The sequence below is a fragment of the Diceros bicornis genome, chromosome 23 (assembly GCF_020826845.1).
Source record: "Diceros bicornis minor isolate mBicDic1 chromosome 23, mDicBic1.mat.cur, whole genome shotgun sequence".
Classification (NCBI taxonomy): Eukaryota; Metazoa; Chordata; class Mammalia; order Perissodactyla; family Rhinocerotidae; genus Diceros; species Diceros bicornis.
In genome coordinates, this window is record NC_080762.1 from 18,683,647 (window position 1) to 18,700,829 (window position 17,183).

General features: G+C 36.7%; 1 protein-coding gene across 2 annotated transcripts in view; it reads left to right on the forward strand.

Moving 5' to 3' along the window:
- Positions 1-17,183, forward strand: part of ROS1 (ROS proto-oncogene 1, receptor tyrosine kinase) — a 110,822-nt gene that overhangs the window by 31,153 nt on the left and 62,486 nt on the right. For both annotated transcript variants that reach the window (XM_058566836.1, XM_058566837.1), the window contains exons 13-18: positions 1,521-2,017; positions 3,384-3,596; positions 4,336-4,446; positions 5,485-5,663; positions 7,556-7,747; positions 11,692-11,792. In XM_058566836.1, coding sequence (XP_058422819.1) covers positions 1,521-2,017; positions 3,384-3,596; positions 4,336-4,446; positions 5,485-5,663; positions 7,556-7,747; positions 11,692-11,792 — 1,293 coding nt within the window. The remainder of the gene's footprint in view (positions 1-1,520; positions 2,018-3,383; positions 3,597-4,335; positions 4,447-5,484; positions 5,664-7,555; positions 7,748-11,691; positions 11,793-17,183) is intronic.

The following is a 17,183-nucleotide window of genomic DNA, read 5'->3' on the forward strand; positions in this document are numbered from 1 at the left end:
GACATTAAAAATGGTTTCCTTTATGCTGTTATTTTGCACCATTGAATTATTCACTCATTGAGTCTGTACTTATTATAAACCTCTACCCCTTCTCCCCCAACTCCTGCTTCTTCCTCCTCTCACCTCCATCCTTTTCCCCCCACACCCATGCTCTCTTTAGCTTTCTTCTCTTTTTCTTTCCCCTCCAAAGTGGTGATGAGGGTTGAAGACGTGCACTACCCTCTGCTTCAGTATAAGGATTGTAATCTTCACCCCAGAACTTTTTCCTTTTATTTACTCTGAAATTCCTCCAAATTCCCTTAATTATTTTGAATTTGGGAAAGAAAAGGAGAAAGTTAAAAGCCAAGTTATTTCTGCTATTTTTTTTTAAAGTTATTTCTTCTTTCTGCCTTCCACAACCTTTCCTTAAGAAAAAGAACATAGTTTCATATCTCAACATGGTGTTTATACATCAGGATATTATTCTAGCACAGAAGTCTTGAGCATATTGATAAGGATTTGGAACAGTCATCAAGGAGAACAAGAGCTGGAGTGAATAGGACAAGGAAAATGATTTGACAGTTGCGAGGAAAGATTAGAATCCTGCCAATTCATGGGGTTGTGATGAGAAAGATTTACTAAGCAAAAGTGTACTTTTGTTAGCATCTGTCTCCATGATCATGAATTCTAAATTAGCTACATCCAAATTAATAGTTTTATGTTTTAGTTAAAATTCTGTTTACAGATTTGATTTATCAATGAAATATTTTGGCGGTGTTTTCTTTCTCATTATTAAAAATTCACCTGCATCATTACCGTGATATTGGGCTTCAAATTAGATATTTTTTCAAAATTCTTCATTGGCTTCTTTCGCCTGATTGCTGGGTGGTCCTTCCCAGCTGTTTTGCTCACTTGTGGGGTATTTCTTCATGATTTGTGAAATGGTATTGCCTCACTCAATTGTAAATACTATTTGAAAAAAGCTCAGTCTACTAAAAATGCAAAGCAGTTTTACTAGATGTTTATAGCAAAATAATAACGGTGCAGTTTAAAAAAGAAACGGTTTAAATGTTTTTGCCTTCTTCCATTGTATCATTCACAACACAAGGGAAAATTTATTAGCAGAATTAGACTTAAGAATTTGTGTATTTTGGAGAAAAGTGTTTTGTAATAAATAACATGTTCAGCCATGTAATGTTTATATAATATGCTTTCTTTTAAGAGTAGACATCATTAGAATATCTTTAAAGACCCTTTCTGTTCTTAAACTTGGTGATTCCTTAAAAAGTCACGTATAATAATTAGAAGACTAAACATTATAAATGAGGCTGAAATTTTCCGATGTTCCAAGTTCTACCTTAAATGAGAAGAACATGTCCTTAGTAAATACCTTTACCCTTTGCACCTTGGGAAACCCTGTACTTATTGACTCTGGAGACATATGGTTCTGATTGCACAACGGGATACAGCCGTGGGCTGAGGAGGTTAGTCATCCACCCTCGAATTGAGTCACATCAGGCTTCTTTTTTTTCCTCTGTCAGGTATGTCTTTTATCTCCTGAGAGATGGCATTTATAGAGCAGATCTTCCAATGCCATCTGGTCACAACTCGGAAGCCATGCGTATTGTGGAGAGTTGCACATTAAAGGACTTTGCAGTAAAGCCACAGTCCAAGCGAATTATTTACTTCAATGACACCGCCCAGGGCTTCATGTCAACATTTCTGGATGGCTCTGCTTCCCATCTTGTCCTCCCTCATGTCCCCTTTGCTGATGTGAAGAGCTTTGCTTGTGAAAACAATGACTTCCTTGTCACAGATGGCAAGACCGTTTTCCAACAGGACTTTTTGTCTTTTAATGAGTTCATCGTGGGATGTGACCTGAGTCACATAGAAGAGTTTGGGTTCGGTAACTTGGTCATCTCTGGCTCGTACACTCAGCTGCACCCCCTGCCGGGCCGCCCACAGCAGCTCTCGGTGCTGTTTGGCTCCCACCAGGCCCTTGTTCAGTGGAAGCCTCCTGCCCTCGCCATAGGAGCCAGTGAGTGCCCTCTCCCCAGCGTGGTCACTGGCCCCTCTGGAAGGAGAGGAAAGCTTTAACTTCTTGATGTGACTTAATTTTGAGAGCCCATATGTGATTATTCAGTCATCAACCAGGAGTACTTAGCTCCAAAAAAAAGTGTTTATACCTTTGCTCTGCATTTATTAGTTTTGCGTTAAGAGGATCTCTATATTTCCCACCTATATCCCAATAGAATGTTTTGAACGTTTGTTCAGTGTCTACTAGGATCCAGCCACTGGTATTCCAGTCTGAGCGAATATATTAGCCAGGCGGATAGAGCGTTGGGGTTGAGATTTTGTACCCATGGAGATCTTGCATGAATTTGAGCAACTCTCGAAACTTCTCTGAGCTTGAACTGCCATCTCTGGAGAGGCAGCATGTGTGCTGGGCCAGCAGGTGGGCTCTGGAGCCAGCCTGCATGGATTCAAAGACTAGTCTTGCCTTTTATTAGCAGAATGACCTTGGGCAAGTTACTTAACCCCTTCATGCATTGTTTTCCACTACTGGAAAATGAGAATGTTAATTACATCTTTCTATGGGATTGTCATACAGATTAAATTAAGATGCATAAGTTGAACACTTAGAACAGTATCCAGCACAGAAGTAGGCAAACTTTTTCTGAAAAGGAAGGACCAGATAGTAAATATTTTCAGCTTTGTGTGTCATGTGGTCTCTCTCATAGCTACTCGCTCTGCTATTGTAGTGTGTAAACAGCCATAGATAATATGTAAATGAGTAACTATGGCTGTGTTCTGGTACAACTTTATTTATAAAAACAGAAAGTGGGCCAGATTTGGCCTGTGGGCTCTAGTTTGCCAATTCCTGGTCCCCCAGATTATTTAGCAAACATGGGCTATTTTTTACTTTAAGACTAAGTTAGTTATGCCTGTTTGCTGTATATCTCAAAGATGCCTGAAAATGAACACGCAATATTTTTTTGTATTGTTTAGGCTTCTAGGAGGAAGGTGCTATACAAACACTGGGAATTATGTTAGAGATTCATCACTAAGCATTTCTTTATTAGGAGTATGGTTACACCTGGTGGTGTAATAGAGCATCCTTGACAATTCCACGCAGCCAATCATGCACCTTTGACTGAGGAACTGTATCCTCTAATTTGTTGGGAATGACGGTTCCTTCGATGGGGCAAAGTGAGTGGCCTGGGTGGAATGGGCACTGTCCTAGTCATATCATCAAATTAACCTTGATGATTAGTGAGGTGACAGGTATTATTGCCCAATTACCTTCCTATTCAAGGTGAGGCTGTAGACAAATTTACTGACAATCCTGTTTGCCCTTTCTGATGTCATCCTGGGCAGTGATATTGTTTAACTCTTCTGATTAGGCCCTTCCGCTTGGCAGAACTGGACATATGAGGTGAAAATGTCAACCCAAGACTTTCCTGAAATCACTCATGTTTTCTCTAACATCAGTGGGACCATGCTTAATGTACCTGAGCTGCAGAGTGCTACGAAATACAAGGTTTCTGTGAGAGCAAGTTCTCCCAAGGGGCCAGGCCCTTGGTCAGAGCCCTCGGTGGGTACTACCCTGGTGCCAGGTGAGAAACTGTTCTTGATTTAGGGAGTGATTCTGACTGAAAAGTCTTACTCCCTGTGTCCTTTGAAATTCCTCACCTCCAATTGGTAAAGAAATTGGAATGAGGGTTCCTTGACCTCTTGAGTATGTGTTTATTATCTGAGATTAGTATAGCAAACAGAGAGCACTGTGTGATATTTAATTTAAGTTTCTAACCTGCTGTTTTAAACTTTCCAAGATATTTTTGAGGAAACAATATAATTTTCTTCTTCTTCATGGCTTTCTTCTTTCTCATGGTTTATTAAGCCATAATAATAATGAACTCTGAAGGTTGTGGTGAGAGAAGTTGAGGGGCTGTGAATTATGCTGAGTTCCATCCTCTTGGCTGAAAAGAAATGAGAAGATAATGGTACTGTTTATACTGCTGTTGTTATCACAATTGCTTCTGGGTGCTCTGAATGGGATCATGGCAACAAATAGCCAAAGCGGAAAAAAAAAAAAAATTCTGTCGTAACCATGTGGTCACATCACCACACGTTTCTCTTCACATACAATTTGAATATTTACATAAAAATCAGAAAGTATGTTTAATAAGATAGATAAGTCCATTAAGCAGATACAATTACTCATATCCTTCCATGTTTTTTTTTCCAGATTTTGATATTCTTTTACTTTATAAAGGAAATCTTAGAGTATAAGATGTGAACCTAAAAAAATATGCTTTTTGTGATATTTCCTTCAATTTCTGTTTTCCCAAACAGCTACAGAACCACCATTTATCATGGCTGTGAAAGAAGATGGGCTTTGGAGCAAACCATTAAATAGCTTTGGCCCAGGAGAATTCTTATCCTCTGATATCGGAAATGTGTCAGGTAAACGCCAAGTCTTTGTACACTTGGATGGCAGGTTTCTACTCATAAGACTTCCTAAGCTAGTCAATAAATCAAAAAAATTGAGTGTTTTGGTATTAGATCAATAGTGAAAGGAAAAAATATTGACTGAACTATATTGCCCATGATACTATTAAGAAAATGTCTGTTCTCGAGTAGGAAAGCTATTTATTATTTCACACACTGTGAGGTTATTTATTGATTTATGCCCATTTCAGGAAGGCTTTCATATGTTTCTCATGTATTTCAATCCATCAATGTTGTCTCACAGTAACAGCTTATCTGTTCCACTAAGACAGCTATACTTAAGTAATTTATTATAAGTTTGCTATGGGACAGGAGCACAGAATGGCTGCATGAAGTTCTAAATAAAGTGTAAGAAAGAATTTTGTGACAACGAGGATTATTAAGCAGTGAATGGGTAATTTTGCCTGGAAGTCATTAGAATGAAGAAAAGTCTTCATTCTAGGATGGTATAATGGTGATCTTGCCTGAAGATGGCATCTTCTATATTCATCTAATTATTTGACCTATTTGCTTGGCCATTAAAAGTACAACAGCATTTCTGACCAACACAGGAGTTGGACTTAGGAGGTAGCGTGGTACTAATGGAAAGAATGATGCTTTGGAGTTGCCTTGAATCAGGGCTCTCCCTCTTTTCGTCTGTGAGACCTTGGGCAGAATAATCTCACTGAGTCTCCAGTTTGCCGTGTCAAAAATGGGTATAATTCCTACTTCGTAGCTTTGTTTTAAGAGTTAAGTGAGATATGTAAAAGTGCCCAGGACAATGTTTGGCAAAGAAGAGATGGGCAATGAATATTAGCTCCCCTCTCTAGTTCCAGGGGTTAAGACTTTGGGGTAGCATTATTGAAATATTCCTGTCAGGTCGCTGAAGTTCTAGTGAATATCTATGTTAGTATATGCTTTAAAATTACATTGAGGCGCATGTGTGATGTGTCGACTCGCCATGTTTATGGCATCCATGAAAAAATAACTGCTACCAATTCCCTTTGTTTTGAGACATGGACTGGTATAACAACAGCCTCTACTACAGCGACATCAAAGGCGACGTTTACGTGTGGCTGCTGAATGGGACAGATGTCTCAGAGAATTACCACCTTCCCAACATTGCGGGAGCAGGGGCTTTAGCTTTTGAGTGGCTGGGTCACTTTCTCTACTGGGCTGGAAAGACGTATGTGGTAAGTTAAAACCTGGCATTCTGGATGTTCTAGAACAATGCCAACCCACTTCAGTGACTTGAATGTCATGTCCATGATTTTTGTCATACTTGTGTACCACCCATGCTATATTTTATTTGCTATTTGTCTCTAAACCTACTCACTCTTTTGTTAAAATGCATTTATGTGTAAAGGAAATTTTGTATCACTATTTGATATACTAATTATATATTTTCAATAATATCTTAAAATAAATATATTAAATTGTTCACCAGTGATGAGTCAGTGTCCTGGAGGAGGATGGCACACTCCAAAGGCCTGATTAAAAGAAACTAAGTGCAGGGATTATTTTCAAAGGTGTAGACAGGGCTAAGGAAAATGAGCAAAGGATGGTGAAGCATGCCCTGGGCTAGCAAGTGTGGGAAGATATTACGACCTCCAGGCGTAAAGGGGCAAGAAAGGGAAGGACCTAGTCAGGGCTGTAGCTTTAGGACAGTTGCTGACATGAAACTTAGCTACTGTCAAAACATACGGTCTGGCACAGAGCAATCTTGGGGAATAAGTACCCCAATCCCTCTTTCCTTCTGGCCTCCGATCTTCTGCCAGGGCGTCCACTGGCTGAACCTCACTGGAAGGCAGAGAACAAGGGAGCTCAGTTGATGCAATCCGTAGACGTCAGCCTCCGGGGGCACAGAATAGGGTGGAAAGTGGACCTGGAGGCAAAATGAAGATATCCTGTTTATCTATGTAGTGGTACACTTTGAAGAGAAGGATGGTTAATGATGAGAACCCTGGTCTGACAGATCAAGAAATATGGTACTAAAATCATTTTCTAATCAAGAGGGTGCTTGTTGTACATTCATTTATTCATTCAACAATTATTTATCTGTTACCAATGTGTTTAGAGCCTTGAGAATAAACATAGTAGGGAACGTAAAGTAAATAGTAGACATGTCCCTGCTCTTTTTTTAAAAAAATCAGCTTTATTGAGATATAGTTCACATAACATAAAATTCACCCTTTTATTGTGTAAAATGCAGTGGTTTTTAGTATGTTCAGTGTTGTGCAACCGTCACAACTTGCCCCTGCTCTTTTGATGAGATAAAAATACATACATGAAATAACAGAAGAAGCATACAAAGCAATGCATTTAGAGGCAAAGCACTATGGTATAGTCTGAATTCATAAGTGCCAATGACATGTAGGCAGAATGTAGTTGAAGGGGATTAATCAGAGAATGTTCCCTAAAATGGGTTAGTTTGAAAATAGTTTTGAAGGAGGAAGTGGAAGAGTGGATATAAAACTGGTTTCAAATATTTGCTCTGTCTCTTATATTTGCTCTGTTTAACTCCAGGAAAAAATTGCTTAACTTCTTTGAACCCAGTTTACTTGTGAAAAAGTAGGGAATAGAGGTCCTTTATAGGCTTAATATGTGGGTTTCAAGAGCTAATATTTTAAGGAAAAAAAATACAGTGTCTGGCACATAACAGGTACTCAATAATGGCAATAATTAATATTAGGGAAATATACTGATAGAGGAGCAAGGAGAGGTGTCATCATTGATCAGGGTATATACATCTTCCTTGGGAGTCCAATCAAATACATTCTTACTCAGCAGTGTTTCTACTGTCTGGATGCGTTATTAGGAAGAGCAAGTATATTAACTGAAAATAAATTTAGCTCCCTTCTCTTTAGAGACATGAAAAGAGATAAGCTCCATGAGGGCAGGTACCATGACTGTTTGCTATGTTTCCAAGGCTTAGCACACTACCCAGCACATGGTGCCAATAAATATTTGTGGTTGAACGGATGAATGGATGAATGCAGCAATTTACTAATGATTGCAATAGACTATTCAGGAATAATGATGTCATTTGAAAATCATTAACTGACTGTATGACTATGTTTTGTAGATACAAAGGCAGTCTGTGTTGACAGGACACACAGACATCGTGACTCATGTGAAGTTGTTGGTGAATGACATGGTGGTGGATTCAGTTGGTGGATATCTCTACTGGACCACACTATACTCAGTTGAGAGCACCAGGCTAAATGGGGAAAGTTTGCTTGTACTACAGGCACAGCCTTGGTTTTCTGGGAAAAAGGTGACAAATTAAAAATAAGATCTGATCATTTAATAATACTAAATAGTGTTATTGTATAGTTATGATAATACCATTTCTGCTTATTGTGAGTAGTTAAGGTATACTCTGAAAGGAAATACTGTTGCAGTAAGATCTTAGTATAACCAAAATTTATCTAAGTCTTATTTGATTGTCATAATTGATTAAATGAAAATATAGTATGGAGATTTTTAGAGTTTGCTTTATCTTGAATGGACTTACACTCAAAAGATCTTAATTTCTGACTGTATTTATATTCTGCAGGAATTCTATTGGATATTTTAGAGCTTCTTTTGAGTGGTGATTAGGTATTTTCTTATTTTCAATCAGTTTTAGGTACTGACTGCTCTAAAAGCTGTGTGACCCCCTAGGCAAGTTCTTTGACTTCTTTGTCTAGGTTTCCTTATCTGAAAAATAGGAATATGAACAATTGTCCCACCTCTTAGGGTTGTGTGAAGATTAAATAAGATACTTTATGGGAAGTACTGAGAATGGTTCCAGGCACATGGTAACTGCACATTAATTAAGCTCTTATTATTGTAATTCAATCTGAAAAACATATCTGATATAGGAATTTTTTTTTTTGTTTTTTGGTTTTTTTTTGTGAGTAGGATTGGCCCTGAGCTAACATCTGCCAATCCTCCTCTTTTGGCTGAGGAAGACTGGCCCTGGGCTAACATCCATACCCATCTTCCTCTACTTTATATGGGACGCCGCCACAGCATGGCTCGACAAGCGGTCCGTCGATGTGCGCCCGGGATCCGAACTGGCAAATCCCGGGCCGCCGCAGGACAGCACGCGCACTTAACCACTTGTGCCACTGGGCCGGCCCCAGGAATGTTTCTAAAACAAATGTTGTTACTTCCTCAACTTCTAGAAATAATATTTATTTTTCTTGATCCTGTTTAGCTATACTCTAGTTGTCCATCTAAATTTCTGAATTTTGTTTTTTCTGATCATAATAGTAATATATGTTTACTGTAGGAAATTTAGAAATTATAGAAAAATATGAAGAAGAAATAAATCATTCATACTATTTCTACCTAGGATATTCCTTAATTTTTTCTTAATTTTTTTAGTCTTTTTTTTTCTGTTGATTGAGATAAAATATACATAATACAGGTATACCAGACCATTTATAAACAAATTGTTGAGTCACTTGATGCTGAATTCCATAGGATATATGGGTAATAATTCCTAACATATTTAAAGAGACCTGATTTGCATGTACTGATTATAACACAGATATTTAAAAGCAGTAGAAATTTGCATACCATATTCAGAAATTAATCATTCCTGTCAAGTAATGAAAATCCCTGATTCTATTTTGGAGCCACTTGAGTCTGAATATAAAGAAAGTATATTTTTTATGTCTCAAATATAAATGTTAGGGGAAAGCACTTTCATTTTGGTAAAAGTATATTAAAGATAATATTATCTCAGGAGTAACTTCCATCCCTAAGGCTTTGTCAGTAATCTCCCCACTGCCCTGATCTGGTGGTTTGAGATATTTCCACTCAAGAGAGTTCTGGAGTGACCCTGGGGACTTTTCCATAAATGAGTGAAGTCATTAGATTTCTCAGCATATGTGGGGAAATACACTTTTCCTTAAATTCCCACTCCAAATCCTCTCACAGGCTGGCAAGTGGTGTTGCTGCTTGTGCAAATTTGTGTTCCAGTTCTGTGGGTTGATGTCTTATCCATCTGCCTCCATTAATGCTAGTGGGTGTTTTGAATGTAACACGTTTTGCACTGAGTGAAGCTCTCCATCTCACTGTCATTCCTTTGTACGTCACTCACAGACTTATCATGAAGTCATAAGATACTTAGTAATCAGCAGGTATAATAAACTACAGGCAGCCAATTATTTGTAGAAAGACTTATGGCATTTGTGTGATGAAAAGAGAGAATGAAGTGAGATACTCGTCTCAAGTGAAAAGATATTTTTTGCAACATCTGATGGGTCAGTCTCATAGTATATAGTACATTTTACCACAAGACTAATCTTCAAGGTTTTAGTTTAGACCAAAGAGATTATTTCCAAGGTATGGGTGTTATTAGGCACAATATTGGCTACCAAAGATTTATGGAACACCCTCTGACTGTTTAAATTTGGGCTCAAATGACTGATGCAAAGGAATGGAATAATGACCCAACACCTGAATTTTACTTGAAGTTTGAATAGTTGTATTCCAGCAAAGGGAGTTTTAGAATCCCCTTTTTTTAAGAGAGAGAGTTACTCTGTAATTTAGAAAACTCTAGTGCATTTCATTATAGATAACCAAACAAGATTAACTTGATTTCACTTTAACTGAAAAAATAATTAATATATTTCTTTTAGCCTGAGGCAAGGATATGATTCAATTTCCAAAAGGCTTGGAATTGCTAGAATTATCTTTTGGGAAAGGGGTAGGTTGAGTTTTCTTGAAGACGGCATGATTTGTATAGCAACTGAAGGTTCGTGCAGTCCTGTGCCCCAAGATCATTTCTTTGTAGTAGGCTTTGGGTAACCCATCAGCAAATATTTTTAGTTCTTGGATACCTTATTGTATTCTTTGTACATTTTTCACTGGCTCATCATTTTGTTCATATGCTGCTGTATCTTGTAAAGATGTAGTCATCAACTTGAATGCTATCTGATGCCTCTCAGCCTCTAGATCTGCTATTGACAGACTCCACTACCCTGTGGGCAGACTCCCGACAATCTTAGCTTACTTGAAAAATACCTACAAAGCCAAAGAAAGCAAAAAAGATCCCTTGGATTGTAACTTCTGTCTCATGCACTCTATTTCATAGGAGAAGCAGTCGTCCCTCAGTCCCCACCTAGACAACTGCACGTAAAATTAAGATATGGACTGTAATAAAAAGACAAAGAGTAGTAAGAAGTGGTTTTCAGATGTCAGCTGGAAATAGGACCTTATATACACATGTCTCTATCCAATTATAACACATATCCAATTATAACACAGTGTTTTTATCCCTATGTGTATTATATTTTTTAAATATATCAGGATGTTTTTGGTAGTAATTAACAGAAAATATAATTCAAAATAGTTTAAACCATTGGTTCTCAAACTTGGTGGCACACTGGAATTATCTGGGGAGTTTGAAAACATACTGGAGACTGGGTTCCATCCCTGGAGATCATAATTTAATAGGCTGCAACCTGGGAATTGAGATTTTTTTTAAAAACTCCACAGCTGATTCTAATTGCAGCAATGTTTGAGAACAACTGATTTAAACAACTCAATTCATTGACTTATGTGGCTGAAGAGTCTAGAGTTAATAGCTAGCTTTAAGCAAAGCTTGACACAGTGGCTCAAAGTTCCTGATTTAGTAGGACCTGGAGCATGGTTGAGAATTTATATTGGTAACAAATTCCCAGTTGATGCTGGTCTGAGAATCATACTTTAAAAACCACCAGAGCTAAGAATATAAAAGTAAATAATAGATCGTTCCTGCTGTTTGGGGATTTTTAGGAAACCAGTGCTTATATCCAAATTATACAGATATATTCACATAAATTTTTTTTTTTTTTTTGTGAGGAAGATCAGCCTTGAGCTAACATCCGATGCCGATCCTCCTCTTTTTGCTGAGGAAGACTAGCCCTGGGCTAACATCCGTACCCATCTTCCTCTACTTTATATGGGATGCCGCCACAGCATGGCTTGACAAGTGGTGCGTCGGGTTGCCCCGGGATCCAAACCTGCGAACCCTGGGCTGCCGCAGCGGAGCGCACACACTTAACCGCTGCGCCACCTGGCTGGCGCCTCACATAATTTTTATATTCAGTGAAAGGCAAAAATCTCTGAATTTATTATTCCAAAGAGGATGTTAAAAAGAAATCTATAGCTTAAGTGTGACTTATTCACAAAGGTATTCTTCAAACATGTGTGATACATTTTCTTGCCTTATTTTCTATTTAGGTAATTGCTCTAACTTTAGACCTCAGTGATGGGCTCCTGTATTGGTTGGTTCAAGACAGTGAATGTATTCACCTGTACACAGCTGTTCTTCGGGGGCAGGGGTAAGTAATATCCCTCAAAGGCAATTGATTGAGAATAAGAGAATGACTTGCCCCTTGGTTGTAAATGATAATGCATGAGAATTCATTCTTTCAATGCACATTTACTAATTATCCACTGTCGCAGGCGTTGTGCTTGTGGGGAAAGACAGTTTGTAAACAATAAAATACAGAAGACTGTGGTAAATACTATGATGGGGTCTAGAGAGTGCAGTGGAGATGCTGAGGAGGATGCTCCTCGAGAGCCCGGGAAATGGATGGGTTTTTCTTCTTCCTAACAAAGTAGAATGTATATTATAAAGTTAAGACAGAAACCATCTTATATGTCAGACATGAAAACTGGAGAGGAAAGGAACACATGATTTTTCTTCTTGATCCTCTTGATCCTCCTTGATCCTTTGAGGACATATCCTCAAACTAAGCCCCCTGTCCTTCTCTTGTTGGCATCTCCACATCTTCCATATTAGCATTGTCAGGTATTTTTTTTTTCTAGTATTTTTTCCTATGCTTTGTTTTCCACTTTTGCTTTTTTTTTTTTGTGAGGAAGATCAGCCCTAAGCTAACATCCATGCTGATCCTCCTCTTTTTGCTGAGGAAGACTGGCCCTGGGCTAACATCCGTGCCCATCTTCCTCCACGTTATGTGGGACGCTGCCACAGCGTGGCCTGACAACCTGGGCCGCCAGCAGCAGAGCGCGCGCACTTAACTGCTACACCATGGGGCCGGCCCTACACTTTTGCTTTTTAAAATTAAGTATAATATACATAATATGAAATGCTCAGACCTTCAGTGTTCTATTATTATCAGTTTTGCTGAATGCATTTAAAGACAGATATATCCATCATCACAGAAATTTCCCTGTGTCCCTTTTCAATCAATCCCCCCTGCCCCTGAAATATGTACTTTTTGTGTTTGGCTTTTTTTGCTTGGCATAATATCTTTTGGGATTCATTCGTGTTGTTATGTGTATTAGTTTTTCCTTTTTACTGCTGAGTAATATTCCATTACATGAGTATACCATAGTTTGCTTATCTATTTTCCCCTTGATGCACATTTGAATTGCTTCCCAATTTTAGTTATCATGAATAAAATTGTATTTATATTCATATACAAGGCTTTTTGTGAACATATTCTTGGATAAATACCTAGGAGTGGAATTGCTGGGTAATAGGGGAGATATATGTTTAACTTCTTAAAATTTCCTGTTTTTCAAAGTGTTTATACCGTTTTACATCCCCACCAGAGATGTATGAGAGTCATGGTTGTTCCACATCCTCCCAGGAGTTGGCTTTGGCAATCTTTTGCATTTTCACCGTTCATTGGTGTTTGTATTCATTGTGCTTTTAATTTGCATTTCAATGGTGACTAATAATTTTGACCGCTTTTTCATTTCTTGTTGACCACTTATGTATTTTTTTTCATGTTGTGGCTGTTCAAGTATTTTTATCATTATTTAATTGGCTGTATGTCTTTTCATGATTGAATTGCAGGAGACTTTTATGAATTCTGTATATAAGCCCTTTGTCAAATATGTGTGTGTATTTTGTCTCAATGTTTGGCTTGCCTATCTATTTATTGGCAGTGTGTTTTGATGAGTAGAAGTTTTAAATTTTGATTAATCCAATATATCATTTTTTTCTTTTATGGTTTGTGCTTTTTGTATCCTCTGTAAGAAATCTTTGTGCATCCCAAGATTGTGAAGATTTTATACTATGTTTTCTTCTATTGTTTTAGCTTCCATGTTTAGATCTATGATCCATTTTAAATTGGTTTTTAAATATGATGTGAGGTTGGGATTAAGGTTCTTTCCTTTCTATATGGATATCCAATCATTCCAGCCCCATTTGTTAAAGAGATTCTCCTTTGATTATTTAATTGGGTTGATGCCCTTGTTGAAAATAATCTGACTGTGTATATGTGGGTCTATTTCTGGACTCTCTATTCTGCTCCTTTGATATATTTTTCTAGTCTTTTGCCAACACTACATTTTCTTGATTAATGTAAATTTAGAGAAAGACTTAAAGATAGGTAAGATTAAGTCCTCTAAGTTTGTTTTTCTTTTTCAATATTTTTATTTTGGCTATTCTTGGTCCTTTGCTTTTCCAAATAAATTTTAAAATCATCTCACTAATCTCTAGAATAAAGCCTGTTGGAATTTTATATCTCTTATCAGTTTAGGGAGAATGAATATCTTAAAATATTGAGTTTTCAATCAATGAAAATGGTATATCTCTCCATTTATTTAGGTTTTTAAAAATTTCTTTCAGCAATGTTTTATAGTTTTCAGTGTTAAAGTCTTGCACATCTTTCATTAAATTAATCCTTTAAGTATCTGATTTTTTGATGCTTTATAAATAATATTTTTATTATTATTATTTTTTTTTGGTGAGGAAGATTAGCCCGAGCTAACATCCATTGCCAATCCTCCTCTTTTTGCTGAGGAAGATCGGCCCTGGGCTAACATCTGTGCCCATCTTCCTCTACTTTATATGTGGGACACCTGCCACAGCACGGCTTGATGAGCGGTGTGTAGGTCTAGGCCCAGGATCTGAACCTGGGCTGCCGAAGCAGAGTGCATGAACTTAACCACTACACCACTGAGCTGGCCCCTATAAATAGTATTTTTTAAAATTCCATTTTCTAAATACTCACTACTGGTATGGAGAAATACAATTGATTTCATATATTGACTCTGTATGTTGATCCATTGCTAAAATCACTTATATGTTCTAGTGGTTTTCTTGTAGAATACTTTAGTAAACGTTATAGTGGTCTTATTAATGAATTAGGATGTGTTCCCTCCTCCTCAGTTTTCTGAAAGTGCTTGTGTAGAATTGATAGTAATTCTTCCTTAAGTTTTGGTAGCATTCACCAGTGCATCCATCTGGGCCTGAAGTTTTCTTTGTGGAAAATTGTTTGATTATACATTTAATATCTTTTAAGGATGTAGGGTTATTTAGATTTTTATTTCTTCTTGAGCCAATTTTGGTAATTCGTGTCTTTCAAGAAATTTGTCCATTTTGTTTGAGTTGTCTAATTAAATTTAATAATAGTGCCTTATTATCATGTTAATGTTTGCAGGGTCTGTAGTGATGTCCTCTTACACCTCTGATATTGACACATTTTTTTCCTGGGTCACTTCTGTTCAAGATTTATCAAATTTATTAATCTTTTTAAGGAACTAGCTTCTAGTTTTGTTGATTTTCTCTATTTTTAAATTTTTTATTTTATTCCTTTCCAGTCTTATTTTTATTATTTCTTCTACATATTTTACATATAATATCCTCTCCTACTTTTGGCTTTTTAAGATGCCAGGAGAAGTCATTGGGTTCACATCATTCCACCAATATTTTTTTTTTTTTTTTTTTGGTGAGGAGGATTAGCCCTGAGCTAACATCTGTTGCGAATCTTCCTCTTTTTGCTGAGGAAGATTGTCCATGGACTAATATCCATGCCCATCCTCCTCTACTTTATATATGGGATTCCTGACACAGCATGACTTGGTAAGTGGTATGCAGGTCTGGGTCTGGGATCCAAACCTGTGAACCTTGGGCCGCCAAAGTGGAGCACATGAACTTAACCACTATGCCACCAGGCCAGCCACTCCACCAATATTTTTCTTATATTGGCATTTAAATCTGTGTTTCTTTTAAGGACTATGTTAGCTGTATTCCACAAATTTTGATACGTTGCGTTTCATTATCATGCAGTTCAAAATATTTTCTAATGTTCTGTATTACTTTTCTTTGATCTATCTGTTTTTTAAATGTATGTTGCTTAATTTTGAAATATTTGGGATTGTTTCAGTATTATTTCTATCAATTTCTAATTTAATATTATTGTGGCCAAAGAGCATACTCTGTATAATCTCAATCTTTTGACATTTATTTAGATTTATTTTATGGCCTTCTTATTTATAGGGTATATCATGGTGAATGCTCTATGTGCACTAGAGAAGAATGTTTGTTCTGTTTTTGTTTGGTGAGGTAGTCTATAAGTGTCAAGTAGGTGTATTGGTTGGTAGTGCTAAAATGTTTTTGTCTACTTATATTATCTATCTCTAAGAAAGAAGTGTTAAAGTCTCCAACTATGATTGCCGATTTGCCTATAGTTGTCTTTAGTTGATGTATCTGGGTGCTTTGTATTTAGTATTGTTATCTATATACTTGATTATACTGCCTTTTTATCATTATAAAATACCATTATTAATCTATGGTAATGCTCTTCATCTTGAAGACTACCTTGTTTGATGTAAGTATAACCATAGCAGTTTTCTTATGCTTAGTGTTTGCATGGTACATTTCTTTCCCTCCCTTTACTTCCAATCAATTTTTGTCTTTACAAAATTTGCTTGAAATGTGTCTCTTGTAAAAAGTATATAGGGTTTTGATTTTTTATGCTGTCTGATAATTTCTGCCTTTTAATTGGGGTGTTTGGTTCATTTATGTTTAATATAATTATTGATATGTTTGGATTTAAGTCTACCATCTTGATGTTTGACTTCTATTTGTCTCATCATCTCTTTGTTCCTCTGTTCTACTTCTCTGCATTTTTGAGGGAGAATAAAACACTTTTTAGTATTCCATTTTATCTCCTCTCATGACATTTTAATTATGTCTATCTATTCTTTTCTTTAGGTTTCTTTAGAGAGTAAAATATGCATTTTTTTTACATTAAATGTCTTCAACTTATCACAGTAAATATTTAAAATATTCTTACTTCATGAATGATTCAAAAACTTTGTGACAATATATTTTCAATTTTTACCCTCCACTCTGTGTTATTGTTGTCATATATTTTACTTTTATCTATGCTATAAATCCGTGTTTGTTAATATTTTTGATTTAAACAGCCAATAATTTTTAACTTTATGGGAGTAATTACGTATCTAAAATTAAAATATAGGACATAAAATCATTAGAGAACAGCATTTAGAGGGAGAATTTAGAGATCATTTTATCTAGTAAATGAGGAAACTGAGACCCAGAGATGTGCATAAATTTGCCTATGTCACATGGTTAATTAGAGAGATGGTCAGGAAAAGGTTAAAGTAAAACAAAAGGTCATGCCCTAGGACAGAGATTTCTAATATTGGATTTTTAGACCCCCAGGGAGTTCATAGAGGGCTTTAGGATGTGTGTGAGTGTTCTGAAATAGAAGATTCATACTTTTCATCAAGTTTTCAAGAGTCTAATCTTACAAAGGCCAAGACCTCCTGCTCTATGAAGACAATGTCAAGATTGTCAAGATTACTTTAAGATTAAAAAATTCATGTTTTTTGGTTGGTGGAAAAACTCTTAATCATAGAGACTATGAAACAGAAGTATACATATTTGTATATAAACATATAATGCATATAAACATATACACAACAAATCTGATTAGTCAATCATT